Consider the following 19919-nt stretch of genomic DNA (forward strand, 5'->3'; position numbering starts at 1 on the left):
CTTTCCCTGGGCCTCTCCATTGTTCTTTCCAACAGATTTGATGTACAGGCCTCTCTAGGCCTAGATTCAAGGCTGCAATGAGCAGGGTGTGGATGGAGAGCAAGATCGACCCAATCCCCTTTAAGAACTGGCCGGCGACAGTGTGTCTGTGTTCCATTGCTGACTGACATCACATGAGCTTTGCCAGCGCTCTTGAGTTAGCACCTCGCTCCTTGGCCTTTGTGCCTTAAGACAGGTGTGCAGTGCCTGATTTAGTGTTCCAATCACCTCCAGGGGCGATAAAAGCCAAGTTTGCAGTCGGAGGCGATAATTAGCGCCAGGCGCTAAACTTTGCGCCCGGCCAATAATCACGCCCCAAACGGGGAGATACTGAATTTCTCCCCCAGAGAATAAGATGAAGCAGAAAAAAGGGGCATATGACAGCTGTCAGGTTGAGCATGCAAGTGAGAACCAGGCTGAATATAGGAAGTTCAATGGGGAAGTGAAAAAGGAAATAAGAGGGGCAAAGAGAGAGTATGAGAATAGACTGGCAGCTAACATAAAAGGGAATTCAAAAGTCTTCTATAGGCATATAAATAGTAACGGGTAGTAGGAGGGGTGGGGTTGATTAGGAACCAAAAAGGAGACCTACGCATGGAGGCAGAGGGCATGGCTGAGGTACTAAATGAGTACATTGCATCTGTCTTTACCAAGGAAAAAGATGCTGCCAAAGTCATGGTGATAGAGGAGGTAGCTGAGATACTGGATGGGCCAAAAATTGATAAAGAGGAGGTACTAGAAAGGCTGGCTGTACTTAAAGTAGATAAGTCACCAGGACTGGATGGGATGCATCCTAGGATGCTGAGGGAAGTAAAGGTGGAAATTGCGGAGCTACTGGCCATAATCTTCCAATCCTCCTTGGATACAGGGGGTAGTACCAGAGGACTAGAGAATGGCAAATGTTAAACCCTTGTTCAAAAAAGGGTGTAAGGATAAACCCAGCAACTACAGGCCAGTCAGCTTAACCTTGGTGGCAGGGAAGCTTTTAGAAACAATAATCCGGGACAAAATTAACAGTCACTTGGACAAGTGTGGATTAATTAAGGGAAGCCAGCACTGATTTGTCAAAGGCAAATCGTGTTTAACTAACTTGATTGCATTTTTTGATGAGGTAACAGAGAGGGTTGATGAGGGCAAAGCGATTGATGTGGTGTACATGGACTTCCAAAAAGCATTTGATAAAGTGCCACATAATAGGCTTACCAGCAAAGTTGAAGCCCATGGAATAAAAAGGACAGTGACAGCATGGATACAAAATTGGCTAAGTGACAGGAAACAGAGAATAGTGGTGAATGGTTGTTTTTCGGACTGGAGGAAGGTATACAATGGTGTTCCCCAGACGTCGGTACTAGAGCCACTGCTTTTCTTGATATATATTAATGACTTGGACTTGGGTGTACAGGGCACTACTTCAAAATTTGCAGATGACACAAAACTTGGAAGTATAGTAAACAGTGAGGAGGATAGGGATAGACTTCAAGAGGACATAGACAGGCTGGTGGAATGGGCGGTCACGTGGCAGATGAGGTTTAATGCAGAAAAGCGCGAAGTGATACATTTTGGTAGGAAGAACGAGGAGAAGCAATATAAACTAAAGGGGGTGCAGGAACAGAGAGACCTGGGGGTATATGTGTACAAATCATTGAAGGTGGCAGGGCAGGTTGAGAAAGCGGTTAAAAATAGCATATGGAATCCTGGGCTTTATAAATAGAAGCATAGAGTCTAAAAGCAAGGAAATTATGATGAACCTTTATAAAACACTGGTTTGGCCACAATTGGCGTATTGTGTCCAATCTGGGGACCGCACTTTAGGAAGGATGTGAAGGCCTTAGAGAGGGTGCAGAAAAGATTTACAAGAGTAGTTCCAGGAATGAGGGACTTCAGTTACGGGGATAGACTGGAGAAGCTGGGGTTGTTCTCCTTAGAGCAGAGGAGATTTGATAGAGGTGTTCAAAATCATGAAGGGTCTAGACAGAGTAGATAGAGAGAAACTGTTCCTATTGGCAAAAGAGTCAAAAACCAGAGGGCACAGGTTTAAGGTGATTGGCGGAAGATCCAAAGGCGACATGAGGAAAAACTTTTTTATGCAGCGAGTGGTTATGATCTGGATTGCACTGCCCGAAAGGGTGGTGGTGGCAGATTCAATCATGACTTTCAAAGTGGAATTGGATAAGTACCTAAAGAAAAAATGATTCGCAGTGCTCTTGCAGAGAGCTGGCACAGGCTCGACGGGCCGAATGGCCTCCTACTGTGTTTTAACGATTCTATGATTCGAAACTGTGTTTCAGAATTGTAATGGGAGCACCCTAATAAACTCTTCCATTTCTGTAGCTCATGGAGGATACAAGAGCAGATTTCACAATGACATTTCGCCAGCTTAGTGAGATTACCCAGCAACAGCTTGAGGTTAACAGCATTTCTGAGGTAAATGGCATGGTCATGTAAAGAGTCCACACACAAGGGCCGATTTTTAACCCTGCCCACCTGATGGAAACCGGGCAGACTGTTAAAATGGTTGGAACGACTTTCCCGCTGCCTTCCTGTGTGTTGGAATTTTAAATCGCTCTTTGAGCAGGCAAGCGGTTCACCCACTGGAAGGCAGCGGGGTCTTGATTTAATGATACAGATCGGGCCCCGACAATGTCACTGGGGCCTGACTGCAATTTCAACCCGAGGCCTGTGTGGAGAAGTTGTTGTGGCTTCCCCACCAGGTCAACCTGGTGGCAAACAAGAGTGGGGCCAGAAAAGGCCCAGAAAAGTGCAAATTTATTGATTTTTTTGGTTTCCTTGGGGGCCAAGAGGAGCAGGAGTGCTCCTCCGGGACCCACAAAGAAACCTTGTGCCACCCCTGCCCTGGGTTACCCTCTCCGATCTCTAACCCCCCCCCCAATCTAACCATTTACCTGACTGAAACATAGAAACATAGAAGATAGGAGCAGGAGTAGGCCATTCAGCCCCTCGAGTCTGCTCCACCATTCAATGCGATCATGGCTGATCATCCAAATTCAGTACCCGGTCCCTGCTTTCTCCCCATACCCCTTGATCCCTTTAGCCGTAAGAAATATATCCAACTCCTTCTTGAATATATTTAATGAATTGGCCTCTACTGCCTTCTGTGGTAGAGAATTCCACAGGTTCACCACTCTCTGGGTGAAGAAATTCTTCCTCATTTCTGTCCTAAATGGCTTACCCCTTATCCTTAGACTGTGACCCCTGGTTCTGGACTCCCCGACCATCGGGAACATCCTGCATCTAGTCTGTCCAGTCCTGTCAGAATTTTATAAGTTTCAATGAGATCCCCTCTCATTCTTCTAAACTCCAGCGAGTATAAGCTCAATCGACCCAATCTCTCCTCATACGTCATTCCTGCCATCCCAGGTATCAGCCTGGTGAATCTTCGCTGAACTCCTTCCATGGCAAGAACATCCTTCCTCAGATAAGGCGACCAAAACTGCACACAATACTCAAGATGTGGTCTCACCAAGGCCCTGTACAACTGCAGCAAGACATCCTTGTTCCTGTACTCAAACCTTGTACCGATCCCTGCGGTACCCCACTAGTCACTGCCTGCCACTCGGAAAAAGACCCATTTATTCCAACTCTTTGCTTTCTGTCTGCCAACCAGTTCTCTATCCAAGTCAATACCTTGCCCCCAATTCCATGTGCCTTAACTTTACATGCTAATCTCTTATGCGGGACCTTATCGAATGCCTTCTGAAAGTCCAAATACACCACATCCACTGGTCCTTGTTCCTGTACTCGAATCCTCTCGCTACGAAGGTCAACATACCATTTGCCTTCTTAACCGCCTGCTGCACCTGCATGCTTACCTTCAGCGACTGGTGCACAAGGACACCCAGGCCTCGTTGCACTTCCCCTTCTCCCAATCTATTGCCGTTCAGATAATCATCTGCCTTCCTGTTTTTGCCACCAAAGTGGATAACCTCGCATTTATCCACATTATACTGCATCTGCCATACATCTGCCCAATCACCCAACTTGTCCAAACCATACTGGAGTTTCTCGGCATCCTCCTCACAGCACACACGCCCACCCAGCTTTGTGTCGTCTGCAAACTTGGAGATATTACATCTAGTTCCCTCGTCTAGATCATTAATATTTATTGTGAATAGCTGGGGTCCTAGCACCGATCCCTGCGATACCCCACTAGTCACTGTCTGCCACTCGGAAAAAGAGCCGTTTATTCCAACTGCTGGGGATTGTTCTATCAGGTCACTGCCGACAGCCCCCTGCCACCCAAAATCAACCTCCCACCCACCAGCCAGCTACCGCTTCAGGCGGATTTGGGTGGAGACTGACATGGGCCATGCAGATGAGGCCCGAGTTAAAATCTCCCAGGCATCATGCTGTAGAGTGCCAGACGGGTTTCGCTATGCCTCCACACGCACGATTAAATCGGATGTTAAAATTGGGGCTGAAGGTTCTGTAACTGCAGAGATCTCTGCAGTACTTGTGAAGAGAACAATTATATTGATTCATTCTTCACACATGAAACCTGTTAATAGTCTCATTGGAAAATTATGATATCTATATCGGGTAAAAACAAAACAGAAACAGACTTAGGCAACATAATTAACAGTGACGCAAAACTAAAGTATTTAAAAAAATTCTCACCCTCCCCTCCTCTTCTGAAGGCTTTAAATCCTTGCTAGAAGTTGATGACTTTTCCAAATTTGGGCTGTTCTCAAAAGACTGTCAAACCTATAAACTAATTAGAATTGATGAACAATTTCTAAGCTTGCAGTGCAAATGCCAGAATTCAATAACTTGACATAATTTAAACAGAAGCGTTTTATTTGAATTCTAAAATATTTTAAAGAATTTTATTGTTTAATATATATTTTGAATAACATTGAAGTTCCACTATTGCAGCTATTTACAGTATTATATTACTAATATGATGAAAAAAACAATTTTTTTTTGGTGTAGGAATACTGGGCCCTTCAAGACCTTGCAAGACACAAGAAGTTCTCGCACTGGGTTAACCTGTATATGTCAAGGTTGAAGAGGTAAGAAGTCATTCACTTTCTAAACTCTTTTAAAATCCAGAGACATTTTTGAGACTATAACAAATCCAGTTTCTGTATCTAGAATTGTATCTGTTAGCCTACTTTACCAGCTACAGTATCTCTCAAGTGTGGAAGTCACTATAAACAAATCTGGGCTGTTTATAATCACTTTGTTTTACAGATTAATGCTTGAAGCTCTTATTGTAAGAAAATCATTTTATAAGATTCATATTTGCCCATCTCTGTAACTGTAGAGTGTTTCAGGGGTGATGTCTTTTAATTCTGTTTTATTTCTTCCTTTTATCAATGGCAAAAATTCCTGACGTGTACTATTAAGTTATAAATAGATGTAAATTTTTACAAATAATGTTATGCATGGCCATATAAAGCCTTCCCATTTAGAATGCTAGGAAAAGTTTCATGGGCATGAGGAACCTGGGGGAAGAAAAATAAAAAGAAGAAAAACTGCGAGAAGTCAGTGGAGAGTGTGAGAGGCCAGAATAATATGGAGTTTAGCCTCAGTGGAAGTTCAGCCTTGAGGTGCCATTGCAAAAAAAAATGTTTTTCCTAAAATTACTACGTGAAGTAAGAAGAGTTTAATTGTTGTGAGAGTTTGGTGCAAGTGGGAGTTCAAGCTAACTATCTACATTTTTTTCAGTTAGACACAGAAATTGCAGTGCAGGGAACTCTTTTGATGTGTTACCACACTGTTATCTCTGGTGTCCCCCAAGGATCTATCCTTGGTCCCCTCCTATTTATCATCTACATGCCACCCCTCGATGACATCATCTGAAAACACGTCAATTTCGACATGTACGCTGATGACACCTAGCTCTACCTCACCACCACCTCTCTCGACCCCTCCACTGTCTCTAAATTGTCAGGCTGCTTGCCCGACATCCAATACTGGGTGAGTAGAAATTTCCTCCAACTAAATATTGGGAAGACCAAAGCCATTGTCTTCGGCTCCGCCACAAACTCCATTCCCTAGCCACTGACTCCATTCCTTTCCCTGGCCACTGTCTGAGGCTGAACCAGGCTGTTCGTAGCCTTGGTGTCATATTTGACCCGAGATGAGCTTCCAACCACATATCCACACCTTCACTAAGACTGCCTATTTCCACCTCCGTAACATTGCCCGACTCTGCCTTTGCTTCAGCGCATCTGCTACTGAAACCCTCACCCATGCCTTTGTTACCTCTAGACTTGACTATTCCAATGCACTCCTGGCCGGCCTCCCATTTTCTACCCTCCGTAAACTTGAGGTCATCCAAAACTGTACTGTTCGTGTATCCTAACTCTCACCAAGTCCCGTTCACCCATCACCCCTCTGCTCCTGGTTAAGCAACGCTTTGATTTTACAATTCTCATCTTTGTTTTCAAATCCCTCCATCACCTTGCCCCTCCTTATCTCTATAATCTCCGCCAGCCCTGCAACCTTCCGAGATCTGCGCTCCTCCAATTCTGGCTTTTTGAGCATCCCCGATTTTAATCGTTCCACCATTGGTGGCTGTGTCTTTAGCTGCCAAGGCCCTAAGGTCTGGAATTCTCTCCCTATACCCCTCTGCCTCTCTACCTCTCTTTCCTTCTTTAAGACGCTTCTTAAAACCCACCTCTCATCTGCCCTAATATCTCCTTGTGTGGCTCGGTGTCAAGTTCTGTTTGATAACACTCCTGGGAAGCGCCTTTGGACGTTGTACTACATTAAAGGCAATGTTCCCTGTAAGCTGCATGGCCGCGCAGTGCTCCAGGGAACCCGCGCAGCCGGCTTGCCGTCTTTTCAATACAAAAACTGCACATGCGCGGTATTTTGAATGGCCCGCGCAGCCTCTTAAAGGGGCCACGCAGGGTCAAACAAAATTAGAAAGAACATTGGTTAAAGGTGCTATATAAATACAAGTTGTTGTTGATGAGTGCAGAATGTGATATTTGAACCATTGTGGATCCTTATTGTATCCAGGGGCAGCACATTTTCACCAAGTGTCATAAAATTGAGACTGGAGCAGGGGATCTTTGTACTCAATCAGCAATTGTCCGCAATCAGCAGAATCTGAGAGGTTGAGAGGTTTCTGGATCATACTCTCCAGAATGTGGTCACCAAAGTGCTAGTGCTAGACAGTTCGAGTCACAGGGAGAATGTAGAAAAAGAGAAATGAGTGACTATCCACGGGGAAAGTAGGAGACAAACTCACAGATGCAGGGAACCCTTGAGTGACTGGAATTATCCAATAGATACATTGGCCGGAATTTTCTGAGGTAAGAGCGGGTGGGTTGGAGGCGTGGGGGGAAGTTGATAAAATGTGAACCTGACCCCAGCCCGCCCATTTTCACCTTTCACTCAGGTGGGATGGGGGAGATAGGCTGCCAGGAGGCGGGTTGGCAATTTAAATATTATAATGAGGCCTGAAGTCTCTAACCTGCTTTGCAGGTTTTACTGCAGGCGGCCGGGGATCCCGGGGCTCAGGATTCCCAGTGGCTGCAACGAGGCGGCCTCAGCCTCGAGGAGCAATGCTTGTGGGCCGGGAGGAGCAGGAGAGCTCCTCCCGGCCCCACTATCAGCCCGCATCCCCGGGGTCGGGGATCTGATCCCTCCAGGGATTGGAGCCCCCCCCCCCCCCGGGCCTGGAACACCAGCCGCCCCCCCCGCCCCACCCGGGATCGCGATTCAGCCCCGGGGTCGGGGATTAGACCGCCCCCCCCCCCCCAGGCTTGGACATAGAAACATAGTGATGCGCTATCAATTACTCATAAAAGACTGAGAGTTAAGAGAGTAACTAAAGGCTTTTATTAACAAAAGAATGAAGGTCTGCCTCGCGTGGTCGACCGGTCCAGAAATACAAAGGGCTGGGGAGCAGTCACCTTTATACTAGGACTTGTGGGAGGAGTCAGCCGAGGCATGTCCAGGCATGTACACAGTGGAATACAAACAGTGGTTTACCACATTCACCCCTTGTTTAAAATTGAGTCCGGCGGGGTGAAGTGTATTAAAAGTTAGTGTATTGGAGTCTCTCCGGAGGTCTTGTCTGCCGCTGTGATCGGCGTGGCGACGGCAGGGGTAGTGGAGCTTCCGGCGTCGAGTCCTGCGTGGGCTGTGGCACAGGCGTGTCGTCCTCGTAGATGTCGAGCGGGTCGCGGGGCCCAGGCCTGCCGTCTGCTGGGGCTGGATATCGGATCGTGGGGGGGGGTGGTAGTGAGTAGTGGGTTACTGCGGCCCCCGAGGGTGCAAGGTCTCTTATGGAGACTGTGTCCTCCCGCCCGTCCGGGTATGCAATGTAAGCATACTGGGGGTTGGCGTGGAGGAGGTCGACCCTCTCGACCAGGGGGTCCGTTTTATGGGTCCTCACGTGCCTTCTCAGTAGGACCGGCCCTGGGGACGTCAGCCATGGCGGTAGCGATGTCCCCGATGTGGACTTCCTTGGGAAGACAAACATTTTCTCATGAGGGGTGGCGTTAGTGGCAGTGCAGAGCAGTGACCGAATAGAGTGGAGCGCATCGGGGAGCACATCCTGCCAGCGGGAGGTTGGAAGGCCCCTAGACTTTAAGGCTAGTAGGGCGGCCTTCCAAACTGTCGCATTTTCTCTTTCCACTTGTCTGTTCCCCCGAGGGTTGTAACTGGTGGTCCTGCTTGTGGCAATACCCCTAGTTAGCAGGTACTGACGGAGTTCATCGCTCATAAACGATGAGCCCCGGTCGCTATGGATATAGCTGGGGAAGCCGAACAGGGTGAAGAGGTTGTTCAGACATTTAATGACCGTGGCACTGGTCATGTCCGGGCAGGGGAAGGCGAACGGGAAACGGGAGTACTCATCAATAATATTGAGGAAGTACACATTGCGGTCGGAGGAGGGGAGAGGCCCTTTAAAATCAACGCTCAGGCGCTCGAAGGGGCGAGTGGCTTTTATCAGGTGGGCCCTGTCTGGTCTATAAAAGTGTGGTTTGCACTCAGCGCAGACTTGGCAGTTCCTGGTCATGGTCCTGACCTCCTCAATAGAGTAAGGCAGGTTGCGGGCCTTGATGAAGTGGAAGAACCTGGTGACCCCCGGGTGGCAGAGGTCATTGTGGAGGGCCCGCAGTCTATCGATCTGCGCGCTGGCGCAGGTGCCACGCGATAGCGCATCCGAGGGTTCATTGAGCTTCCTGGGCCGGTACAAGATCTCGTAATTGTAGGTGGAAAGTTCGATTCTCCACCTCAAGATCTTGTCATTTTTGATTTTGCCCCTCTGCTTGTTGTTAAACATGAAAGCAACTGAACGTTGGTCAGTGAGCAGGGTAAATCGTTTTCCGGCCAGGTAGTGCCTCCAATGACGCACAGCCTCCACAATCGCCTGGGCCTCCTTCTCAACAGCGGAGTGTCTGGTCTCCGGGCCTTGGAGGGTTCGTGAAAAGAAGGCCACGGGTCTCCCCGCCTGATTGAGGGTAGCGGCCAGGGCAAAGTCGGACGCGTCGCTTTCCACCTGGAAGGGGATGGATTCGTCCACTGCGTGCATGGTGGCTTTGGCAATGTCTTCCTTGATACGGTGGAAGGCTAAGCGGGCCTCTGCCGTCAAGGGAAAAGAGGTGGACTTGATCAGCGGATGGGCCTTGTCCGCATAGTAGGGGACCCACTGGGCATAATAGGAGAAAAACCCTAGGCACCTCTTCAGGGCCTTGAGGCAGTGGGGCAGTGGGAGTTCCATAAGGGGACGCATCCGGTCGGGGTCGGGGCCGATGACTCCGTGTTCCACAACACAGCCAAGGATGGCGAGGCGGTTTGTGCGGAATATGCACTTCTCCTTGTTATATGTCAGGTTCAGGAGTTGGGCGGTGCGGAGGAATTTTTCGAGGTTTGCGTCATGGTCCTGCAAGTCACGGCCGCAGATGGTCACATTGTCCAGATATGGGAAAGTGGCCTGCAACGCATTTTGATCTACCATCTGGTCCATCTCCCTTTGGAAGACGGAGACCCCGTTGGTGACGCCAAAGGGAACCCTAAGGAAGTGGTAGAGGCGGCCGTTTGCCTCAAAGGCAGTATACTGGCGGTCCTCAGGGCGGATAGGGAGCTGGTGGTACGCTGATTTCAGGTCAATGGTCGAGAAGACGCGGTACTGCGCGATCTGGTTGACCATATCAGCTATGCGGGGGAGTGGGTAGGCGTCCAGCAGGGTGTAGCGATTTATTGTCTGGCTGTAGTCGATGACCAGGCGCTGCTTCTCGCCGGTCTTAACGACCACAACCTGGGCTCGCCAGGGGCTGGTGCTGCCCTCAATAATCCCTTCCTTCAGGAGCCGCTCCACTTCGGTTTTAATGAAAACCCTGTCCCCGGCACTGTATCGCCTGCTCTTTGTGGCGATGGGCTTACAGTCGGGGGTGAGGTTAGCAAACAGTGGGGGGGGGTGACTCTGAGTGTGGAGAGGTTGCACCTGGTGCGCGGCGGGCAATTTGGGAGCTGCTGGCTGCGGACTGTGAGTGGGGGTAGGGGTCCACCGTACGCCATCGTAACACTTTTAAGGTGGCACTGAAAATCTAACCCCAGCAGGACGGCAGCGCAGAGGTCGGGCAGGACCAGAAGTTTAAAATGATCGTACACGGTCCCGTCTACTACGAGTGTCACTACGCAGTAGCCGCCGATGTCCGCCGACTGGGACTCGGAGGCCATAGAAATCCGCTGGTGCGCAGGCAGGACTGGGAGAGAGCAACGCCGCACCGTGTCGGGGTGGATGAAGCTCTCCGTGCTCCCAGAGTCAAAAAGGCAGATTGTATCGTGGCCATTTACTTTAATGTCCATTGTGGAACTGGCCAGCTGGTGCGGTCTCGCTTGGTCCAGTGTAACGGATGCCAGCGTAGGGGTCGGTGTGTCGCTGCGGGTATCAGATGAGGCGGTGTTGGGGGCCTGCTGCGTTCCAGCTGTCGTCCAAGATGGCGGCGTCCATGATCCCCATGTGACTGGAGGCGTCCAAAATGGCTGCTGTACCGGTGGTTCGCACATGGCCGGGGAGGCCCAAGATGGCGGCCCGCATGGCCCACACGCGGCGCTGCTGGGGTTCGGGATGGCTTTGGCCCTGCAGACGTTAGCGTAGTGTCCCTTCTTCCCGCAGCCCGAGCAGATCGCGTTTTTCGCCGGGCAGCGCGCTCTGGGGTGTTTTGCCTGGCCACAGAAGTAGCATTTCCAACCTTGGGGCACTGCTGTCTGGCCTTGGGACACTGCTGCGGTAGTTGGGCCATTGCTGGGGTGTGGCTGGGGTGGCACGGCGCTATGAGGCGGTCCTACCGTGTCCCAGGCTGTCATTCCCCGCGGCGTCCACGGTGCAGAGGAGTAGGCATCCATGCCCCGGTAGGCTGCATCCAATGATAGTGCGAGTTCAGAGGCCTTGTTGAGGTCGAGGTCACTCTGCTCCAACAGTCGCTGTCGGGTGTAATTGGATCTGTGGCCCGCTACAAAAGCATCCCGGATAAGTTCCTCTGTGTACACGGCGGCCTTTACATCCTTACAACCACAGGCCCGGCCAAGCACAGACAGTGCCTGAAGGTATTCCACGGTCGATTCCCCAGGTTGTTGTTTACGACTCCCCAGAAGGTGCCTGGCGTACACTTCGTTCACTGGGCGCGTGTACTGGTCCTTGAGGAGCTTGATAGCGTCCGCGTACGAGGTCGTGTCTTGGATGACCGAGTACACTCGGTGGTTCACTTTGGAGGTCAGGACATCCAGTTTGTCCTCGTCCGATTTGATTGCTGCGGAGGCGGTCAGGAATTTTTCGAAACACTTAAGCCAGTGAGTAAACTTGGTGGATGAGTCCGCCTCCCGATGATCTAAGTCCAGGTATGCTGGTGTGAGGATCTTCTCCATTATAAAAATTTTGTTAATAAAATTGATGCGCTATCAATTACTCATAAAAGACCGAGAGTTAAGAGAGTAACTAAAGGCTTTTATTAACAAAAGAATGAAGGTCTGCCTCGAGTGGTCGACCGGTCCAGAAATACAAAGGGCTGGGGAGCAGTCACCTTTATACTAGGACTTGTGGGAGGAGTCAGCCGAGGCATGTCCAGGCATGTACACAGTGGAATACAAACAGTGGTTTACCACACATAGAAGATAGGAGCAGGAGTAGGCCATTCGGTTCCTCGAGCCTACTCCGCCATTCAATGCGATCTTGGCTGATCATCTAAATTCAGTACCCGGTCCCTGCTTTCTCCCCATACACCTTGATCCCTTTAGCCTTAAGAAATATATCCAACTCCTTCTTGAATATATTCAATGTATTGGCCTCTACTGCCTTCTGTGGTAGAGAATTCCACAGGTTCACCACTCTCTGGGTGAAGAAATTCCTCTTCATTTCTTTCCTAAATGGCCTACCCCTTATCCTTAGACTGTGACCCCTGGTCCTGGACTCCCTGACCATCGGGAACATCCTTCCTGCATCTAGTCTGTCCAGTCCTGTCAGAATTTTATAAGTTTCAATGAGATCCCCTCTCATTCTTCTAAACTCCAGCGAGTACAAGCCCAATCGACCCAATCTCTCCTCATACGTCATTCCTGCCATCCCAGGTATCAGCCTGGTGAATCTTTGCTGAACTCCTTCCATGGCAAGAACATCCTTCCTCAGACTCCACAGCGTGCCGGGAAATCCAACCTTTGTGTTGGATGAGTATGAGGTGGACAGTGACAGTAACTCACAGAAGGGTAGTCCTGTGCCACATTGCCACACTGTAGAGGAAGGGACTACCCAAGGGGGTGAGAGGCAGGTACACTCCAAGAATAGGAGAGGAGTGGTAGTGGATGATTCTATCGTCAGGGGCAATGTTCCCTCTAATTTTTTTGGTACTGTGCGGGCCACGAACTCCTTTGAGCGCGACCTTTTCGTCCGTGGGCAAATTTTACAACAACAACCACCTTTACTACAATAACGGCAGCAGCGGGGCTATAAAAGTCCCAGAGACCAGGTAAGGCCTCAGTGCGTCGGCGGGAACTCAGCGGCAGCAGCGGGGCTATAAAAGTCCCAGAGACCAGGTAAGGCCTCAGGGCGTCGGCGGGAACTCAGCGGCAGCAGCGGGGCTATAAAAGTCCCAGAGACCAGGTAAGGCCTCAGTGCGTCGGCGGGAACTCAGCGGCAGCAGCGGGGCTATAAAAGTCCCAGAGACCAGGTAAGGCCTCAGTGCGTCGGCGGGAACTCAGCGGCAGCAGCGGGGCTATAAAAGGCCCCAGAGACCAGGTAAGGCCTCAGTGCGTCGGCGGGAACTCAGCGGCAGCAGCGGGGCTATAAAAGTCCCAGAGACCAGGTAAGGCCTCAGGGCGTCGGCGGGAACTCAGCGGCAGCAGCGGGGCTATAAAAGTCCCAGAGACCAGGTAAGGCCTCAGGGCGTCGGCGGGAACTCAGCGGCAGCAGCGGGGCTATAAAAGTCCCAGATACCAGGTAAGGCCTCAGTGCGTCGGCGGGAACTCAGCGGCAGAGCGGGGCTATAAAAGTCCCAGAGACCAGGTAAGGCCTCAGTGCGTTGGCGGGAACTCAGCGGCAGCAGCGGGGCTATAAAAGGCCCCAGAGACCAGGTAAGGCCTCAGTGCGTCAGCGGGAATTCAGCGGCAGCAGCGGGGCGATAAAAGTCCCAGAGACCAGGTAAGGCCTCAGGGCGTCGGCGGGAACTCAGCGGCAGCAGCGGGGCTATAAAAGGCCCCAGAGACCAGGTAAGGCCTCAGTGCGTCAGCGGGAATTCAGCGGCAGCAGCGGGGCGATAAAAGTCCCAGAGACCAGGTAAGGCCGACCAGTCTCCAGTCTGGGAACTCGGAGGGAAGGAGAGAGGCAAAAAGTAATCCAAGTGTGACGTCACCAGAAAGCGGGTAAGTGATTGGTTGGTAAGTATTTCTCCCTTTTTAAGCTTAAATCTCTTTGGTTTATAGTTTCTAAGGTGTGATATTCACCATCTAGAATCGGGGCAGAGGGTATTTAAGAATAATATTAATAAATTTAATTAATTACATAGAATGGGAGATCAGGTGATGTGTTACTGCTGCAATATGTGGGAGCTGGTGGACACCATTGATGCTCACGGTGATCACATTTGCAGTAAGTGTTGGCTGCTTGAGGAATTCCGGCTCCGTGTTGAAGAGCTGGAGTCCGAGCTTCAAACACTGAGACACATCAGGGAGGGGAAGAGTTACCTGGACTCTGTGTATCACGAGGTATTCACACCAATTAGATTAATTAATTCAGATGTAGTCCGTGGCCAGGGTCAGGATGGTGTGACTAGAAGTGAGGCAGGTACGGGGATCCAGGAGGTAGTGTTGGAGGAGCCGCAGCCCTTGCACTTGTCCAACAGGTTCGAGGCTCTTACTCCCTGTGAGGATGGGAACAGGGACTGCGGGGAGGATGAGCAACCTGGCCACAGCACCGTGGAGCGGGGGGCCATTCAAGTGGGGGGAGTTAAAAGAAATGTTGTAGTGGTAAGGGATAGTATCGTTAGGGGGATAGATAGAGTTCTTTGCAGCCGAGAGCGAGAGTCCCGAAGGCTGTGTTGCCTGCCCGGTGCCAGGGTTAAGGACATCTCCTCTGGACTGGAGAGAAACTTGGAGTGGGAGGGGGAGGATCCAGTTGTCGTGGTCCATGTTGGTACCAATGACATAGATAGGACTAGGAAGGAGGTTCTGCTGAGGGAGTTTGAGCAGCTAGGGGCCAAATTAAAAAGCAGAACCACAAGGGTAATAATCTCTGAGCCACGAGCGAATTTGGCTAGGACAAATAAAATTAGAGAGTTAAATGCGTGGCTCAAAGACTGGTGTGGGAGAAATGGGTTTTGCTTCCTGGGACACTGGCACCAGTACTGGGGCAGGAGGGAGCTGTTCCGTTGGGACGGGCTTCACTTGGCCAGTGCTGGGACTAGAGTCCTGGCGGATCATATAACTAGGGCTGTAGAGAGGGCTTTAAACTAACTAGTGGGGGGGAGGTTCCTAGAGAGCAAATAATAAAAATGACAACAGAGAAGGTCATAGACTTAGGTAGCAGTGGGGAAATTAAAAACCAGAGCGTGTCAGGAAGGGGCAGAAGGTATGGAGTAAAAGGTAAAGTAATAAAAAGGGCAAAAGCAGGAACTAAGTGTCACAAAACATATTTGAAAGTTCTCTATCTGAATGCACGTAGCATTCGTAACAAAATAGACGAGTTAATGGCACAAATAACTACATAAGGGTATGATCTTGTGGCCATTACAGAAACATGGCTGCAGGGTGACAATGCCTGGGAATTAAACATACCAGGTTATTTAACGATCAGGAAGGACAGGCAGGAAGGAAGGGGAGGTGGGGTGGCTATGTTAATAAAGGAAGGAATCACTGTAATACAGAGAAATGATATTGGGTCAAAAGATCAGGATAATGAAACAGTTTGGGTGGAGGTAAGGAATAATAAGGGGAAAAAAACACTAGTGGGCGTAGTCTATAGGCCTCCGAACAGTGGCAACTCTGTTGGACGGAGTATCAATCAGGAAATAGTTGAGGTTTGTAATAAGGGAACATCTATAATTATGGGGGATTTTAACTATCATATTAATTGGACAAATCAAATTGGGCAGGGCTGCCTTGAGGATGAGTTCATTGAGTGTATTAGGGATGGGTTTCTTGAGCAGTATGTAACTGAACCGACCAGGGGACAAGCAACCTGAGATCTGGTCCTGTGTAACGAGACAGGATTAATTAAAAATGTCCTAGTAAAGGATCCCCTTGGAATGAGTGACCATAACATGGTTGAATTCCATATTCAATTAGAGGGTGAGAAGGTTGGATCTCAAACAAGCGTGCTAAGCTTGAATAAAGGAGACTATGAAGGTATGAGAGCGGAATTGAGTAGAGTGGATTGGGAAAATAGATTAAAGGGTAAGACGATACATGATCAGTGGTGTACATTTAAGGAGTTATTTTACAACTTCCAAAAAATATATATTCCACTGAGAAGAAAAGGGTGTAAAAGAAAAGACAGCCATTCGTGGCTAAGTAAAGAAATTAAGGATAGTATTCGACTAAAAACAAGGGCATATAAGGTAGCCAAATCTAGTGGGAGGATAGAGGATTGGGAAAACTTTAAAAGACAGCAAAAAATAACAAAAAGATTGATTAAGAAAGGGAAGATAGATTATGAAAGTAAATTAGCAAAAAATATAAAAACAGATAGTAAGAGTTTTTATAGTTATATAAAAAGAAAAAGGGTGGCTAAAGTAAATGTTGGTCCCTTAGAGGATGAGACCGGGAAATTAATGGTGGGAAATATGGAGATGGCAAAAACACTGAATGAATATTTTATATCAGTCTTTACAGTAGAAGACACTAAGAATATCCCAACACTGGACAAACAGGGGGCTAAAGGGGGGGGAGGAGCTAAACACGATCAAAATCACTAAGGAAGTGGTACTCGGTAAAATAATGGGACTCAAGGCGGATAAATCACCTGGACCTGATGGCTTACATCCTAGGGTCTTGAGGGAAGTGGCGGTCGGGATTGTGGATGCATTGGTAATAATTTTCCAAAACTCCCTGGACTCGGCAAAGGTCCCAGCAGACTGGAAAACTGCTAATGTAACACCCTTATTTAAAAAGGGCAGTAGACAGAAGGCTGGAAACTATAGACCGGTTAGCCTAACATCTGTGGTAGGTAAAATTTTAGAGTCCATTATTAAGGAGACAGTAACAGGACATTTGGATAATCATAACTTAATAGGACAAGGTCAGCATGGTTTTATGAAGGGGAAGTCATGTTTGACAAATTTGCTGGAGTTCTTTGAGGAAGTAACATATAGGGTGGATAAAAGGGAACCAGTGGACGTAGTGTATTTAGACTTCCAAAAGGCATTTGACAAGGTGCCACACAAAAGATTATTGCTTAAGATAAAAAAATCACGGGATTGGGGGTAATGTTCTGGCATGGATAGAGGATTGGCTATCTAACAGAAGGCAGAGAGTTGGGATAAATGGTTCATTCTCAGACTGGCAATCAGTAACTAGTGGTGTTCCGCAGGGGTCAGTGCTGGGTCCCCAACTCTTTACAATCTATATTAACGATTTGGAGGAGGGGACCAAGTGTAACATATCAAAGTTTGCAGATGATACTAAGATGGGAGGGAAAGTAGTGAGTGAGGAGGACATAAAAAACCTGCAAGGGGACATAGACAGGCTAAGTAAGTGGGCAGAGATTTGGCAGATGGAATACAATACTGGAAAGTGTGAGGTTATGCACTTTGGCAGGAAAAATCGTAGAGCAAGTTATTATCTTAATGGCAAGAAACTGGAAAGTACTGAAGTACAAAGGGATCTGGGGGTCCTGGTGCACGAAACTCAAAAGGTTAGTATGCAGGTGCAGCAAGTGATTAAGAAGGCCAATGGAATGTTGGCTTTCATTGCTAGGGGGATAGAATATAAAAATAGGGAGGTATTGCTTCAGTTGTACAAGGTATTGGTGAGACCGCACCTGGAATACTGCGTACAGTTTTGGTGTCCGTACTTAAGAAAGGACATACTTGCTCTCGAGTCAGTACAAAGAAGGTTCACTCGGTTAATCCCGGGGATGAGGGGATGGACATATGAGGAGAGGTTGAGTAGATTGGGACTCTACTCATTGGAGTTCAGAAGAATGAGAGGCGATCTTATTGAAACATATAAGATTGTGAAGGGGTTGGATCGGGTGGATGTGGGGAGGATGTTCCCGATGATGGGTGAAACTAGAACTAGGGGGCATAGTCTTAGAATAAGGGGCTGCTCTTTCAAAACTGAGATGAGGAGGAACTACTTCACTCAGAGGGTGGTAGGTCCATGGAATATGCTGCCCCAAAAAGCTGTAGAAGCTACATCATTACATAAATTTAAAACAGAAATAGACAGTTTCCTAGAAGTAAAGGGAATTAAGGGTTACGGGGAGCGGGCAGAAATTTGGACATGAGTCTAGGTTCAGATCGGTCATGGCCCTGTGGGTAGCGGAGCGGGCCCAGGGGCCGTGTAGCCTGATCCTGCTCCTATTTCGTGTGTCTAATTCTGTTAGATTCAGGAGATGGTTCTGTGATAGTGGATTGGCGGTTAGGATCAGATCAGCCATGATCTTATTGAATGGCGGAGCAGGCTCGAGGGGCCGATTGGCCTGCTCCTGCTCCTATTTCTTATGTTCTTATGTTCTTATAAAAGCATATATACAGTAATGCCATATTGCTACCCCACCATCTAAAGTCATGAGACAATCAGACAAGGTTCTATACAAGTTTAACATAACTTCTCTGCTTTTGAATTCTATTTCTCTATAAATGAGCCCCAGTGCTTTATTTGCACTTTTATGGCTCTTTTAAGCAGCGTTGCTACTTTTAATGATTTGTGAATCTATACCGTAAGATCCCTTTGCATCTCTACCCCATTTAGATTCTTATTTTCCAAGGAGTAGGTAGCCTCCTTATTCCCCCTACCAAAATGTTCAGCCTCACACTTATCTATATTGAAATTAATTTGTCATTTACATGCCTATTCTGCAAGTTTGTTTTCAGTAGAATTAATTAAAAGCTTTTAGTTCGTCATGTCTAAACTCTATTTTTAAAAAAGAATAACTTGCCAGAAATGACTGGGATATAAAAGAACTGCGTAATAATGCGTTAACACTTCAAAAACATCACTCTGTTACACGGTTATGCATCGACAAACAATCCAAAAGCCCAAGGTGAGCTGAAAGAGGCATATCTATTCATGCAATTAGTATTCATTTTAAAGTTTTCAACATATTAGCCCATCCCTCATGTCACTATACCAATGGCTGCACTTGCAACAGGAGCAGTGGCTTTCCTATGGCGCTGATGTGCTGTACGTCCACATCAGTAATTAGAATATTAATCACGATGCAACCTGACAACCAACTAATATAAATTGCTGTAGTTCTTTAGTTTGCAGTATTAAAACTGAACAAAAAACGGGTATCTATATTTTCAACTTCAATCACTTCCATTAATAAATGTTGTCTTCTTGAACCAGCACACCTGCCCTGCAACATGTCAGAAATGTAGCACTCACTCACAAGTGCAGAAAAAAACATACACAATTTACATCACCAAATTAAAAACAAAAAGCAGGAAAAGCTATGATTTAACAGAAATAAACATTCATCTTTCTTCCTGGTTTATTGGGTATGAAGTAATTAGTGACAGTGGTTCCTGACGTTTCAACCCCACCCCCATCCCCGGGTTTCTGACCTTCTTCCCCCCGAGTTCCTGACCTCCTCGCCCCCCTCCGAGCTCCTCTCTTCCCCCGCCAATATCTTCTCCTTTCCCCCCCCCCATTTCCTCTCTTTCCCCCCACAATCCCCTCTCTCTCTCTCTGATCCCCTCTCTCCAGCATCCGATCCCCTCTCTCTTGGACTTAGTTTTAGGGAATGAAGCTGGGCAGATAGAAGGCGTATCAGTGGGGGAGCATTTTGGTGCTAGTGACCATAATTCTGTTAGATTTAAGGTAGTTATGGAAAAGGACAAGGATAGACCAGGAATAAAAATTATAAATTGGGGAAAAGCAAATTTTGCTAAGCTCAGAGTGGATTTAGCCATAGTGGACTGGAAACAGCTACTTGAAGGTAAACCAGTGTCAGAGTAGTGGGAGGCATTCAAGGAGGAGATCCGGAGGGGTCAGACCAAATAAGTGCCTTTAAAGAAAAAAGGTGGGACTAACAAATCTAGAGCCGCCTGGATGTCTAGAGACATACAGGGTAGGATAAAGAAAAAAAGGGAGGCGTATGACAGATACCGATGGCTAAATGCTCCAGAATCTTTAGAGGAGTACAGAAAGTGCAGGGGTGCAATTAAAAAGGATATTAGGAAAGCAAGGAGAGAGCATGAAAAATTCTTGGCAAGTAAAATCAAGGAATACCCAAAGAT

At 48.0% G+C, this 19919-nt stretch overlaps 1 protein-coding gene across 1 annotated transcript in view; it reads left to right on the plus strand.

The window, feature by feature from the left end:
* The window catches only part of LOC147117089 (uncharacterized), a 71575-nt gene that overhangs the window by 39749 nt on the left and 11907 nt on the right, over nt 1-19919 (plus strand). The window contains exons 14-15 of the mRNA XM_085987201.1: nt 2371-2463; nt 4990-5069. Coding sequence (XP_085843327.1) covers nt 2371-2463; nt 4990-5069 — 173 coding nt within the window. The remainder of the gene's footprint in view (nt 1-2370; nt 2464-4989; nt 5070-19919) is intronic.

Source organism: Somniosus microcephalus, chromosome 5 (assembly GCF_052327205.1).
Source record: "Somniosus microcephalus isolate GS21.2 chromosome 5, FLI_Smic_1.0, whole genome shotgun sequence".
NCBI classification, from domain to species: domain Eukaryota; kingdom Metazoa; phylum Chordata; class Chondrichthyes; order Squaliformes; family Somniosidae; genus Somniosus; species Somniosus microcephalus.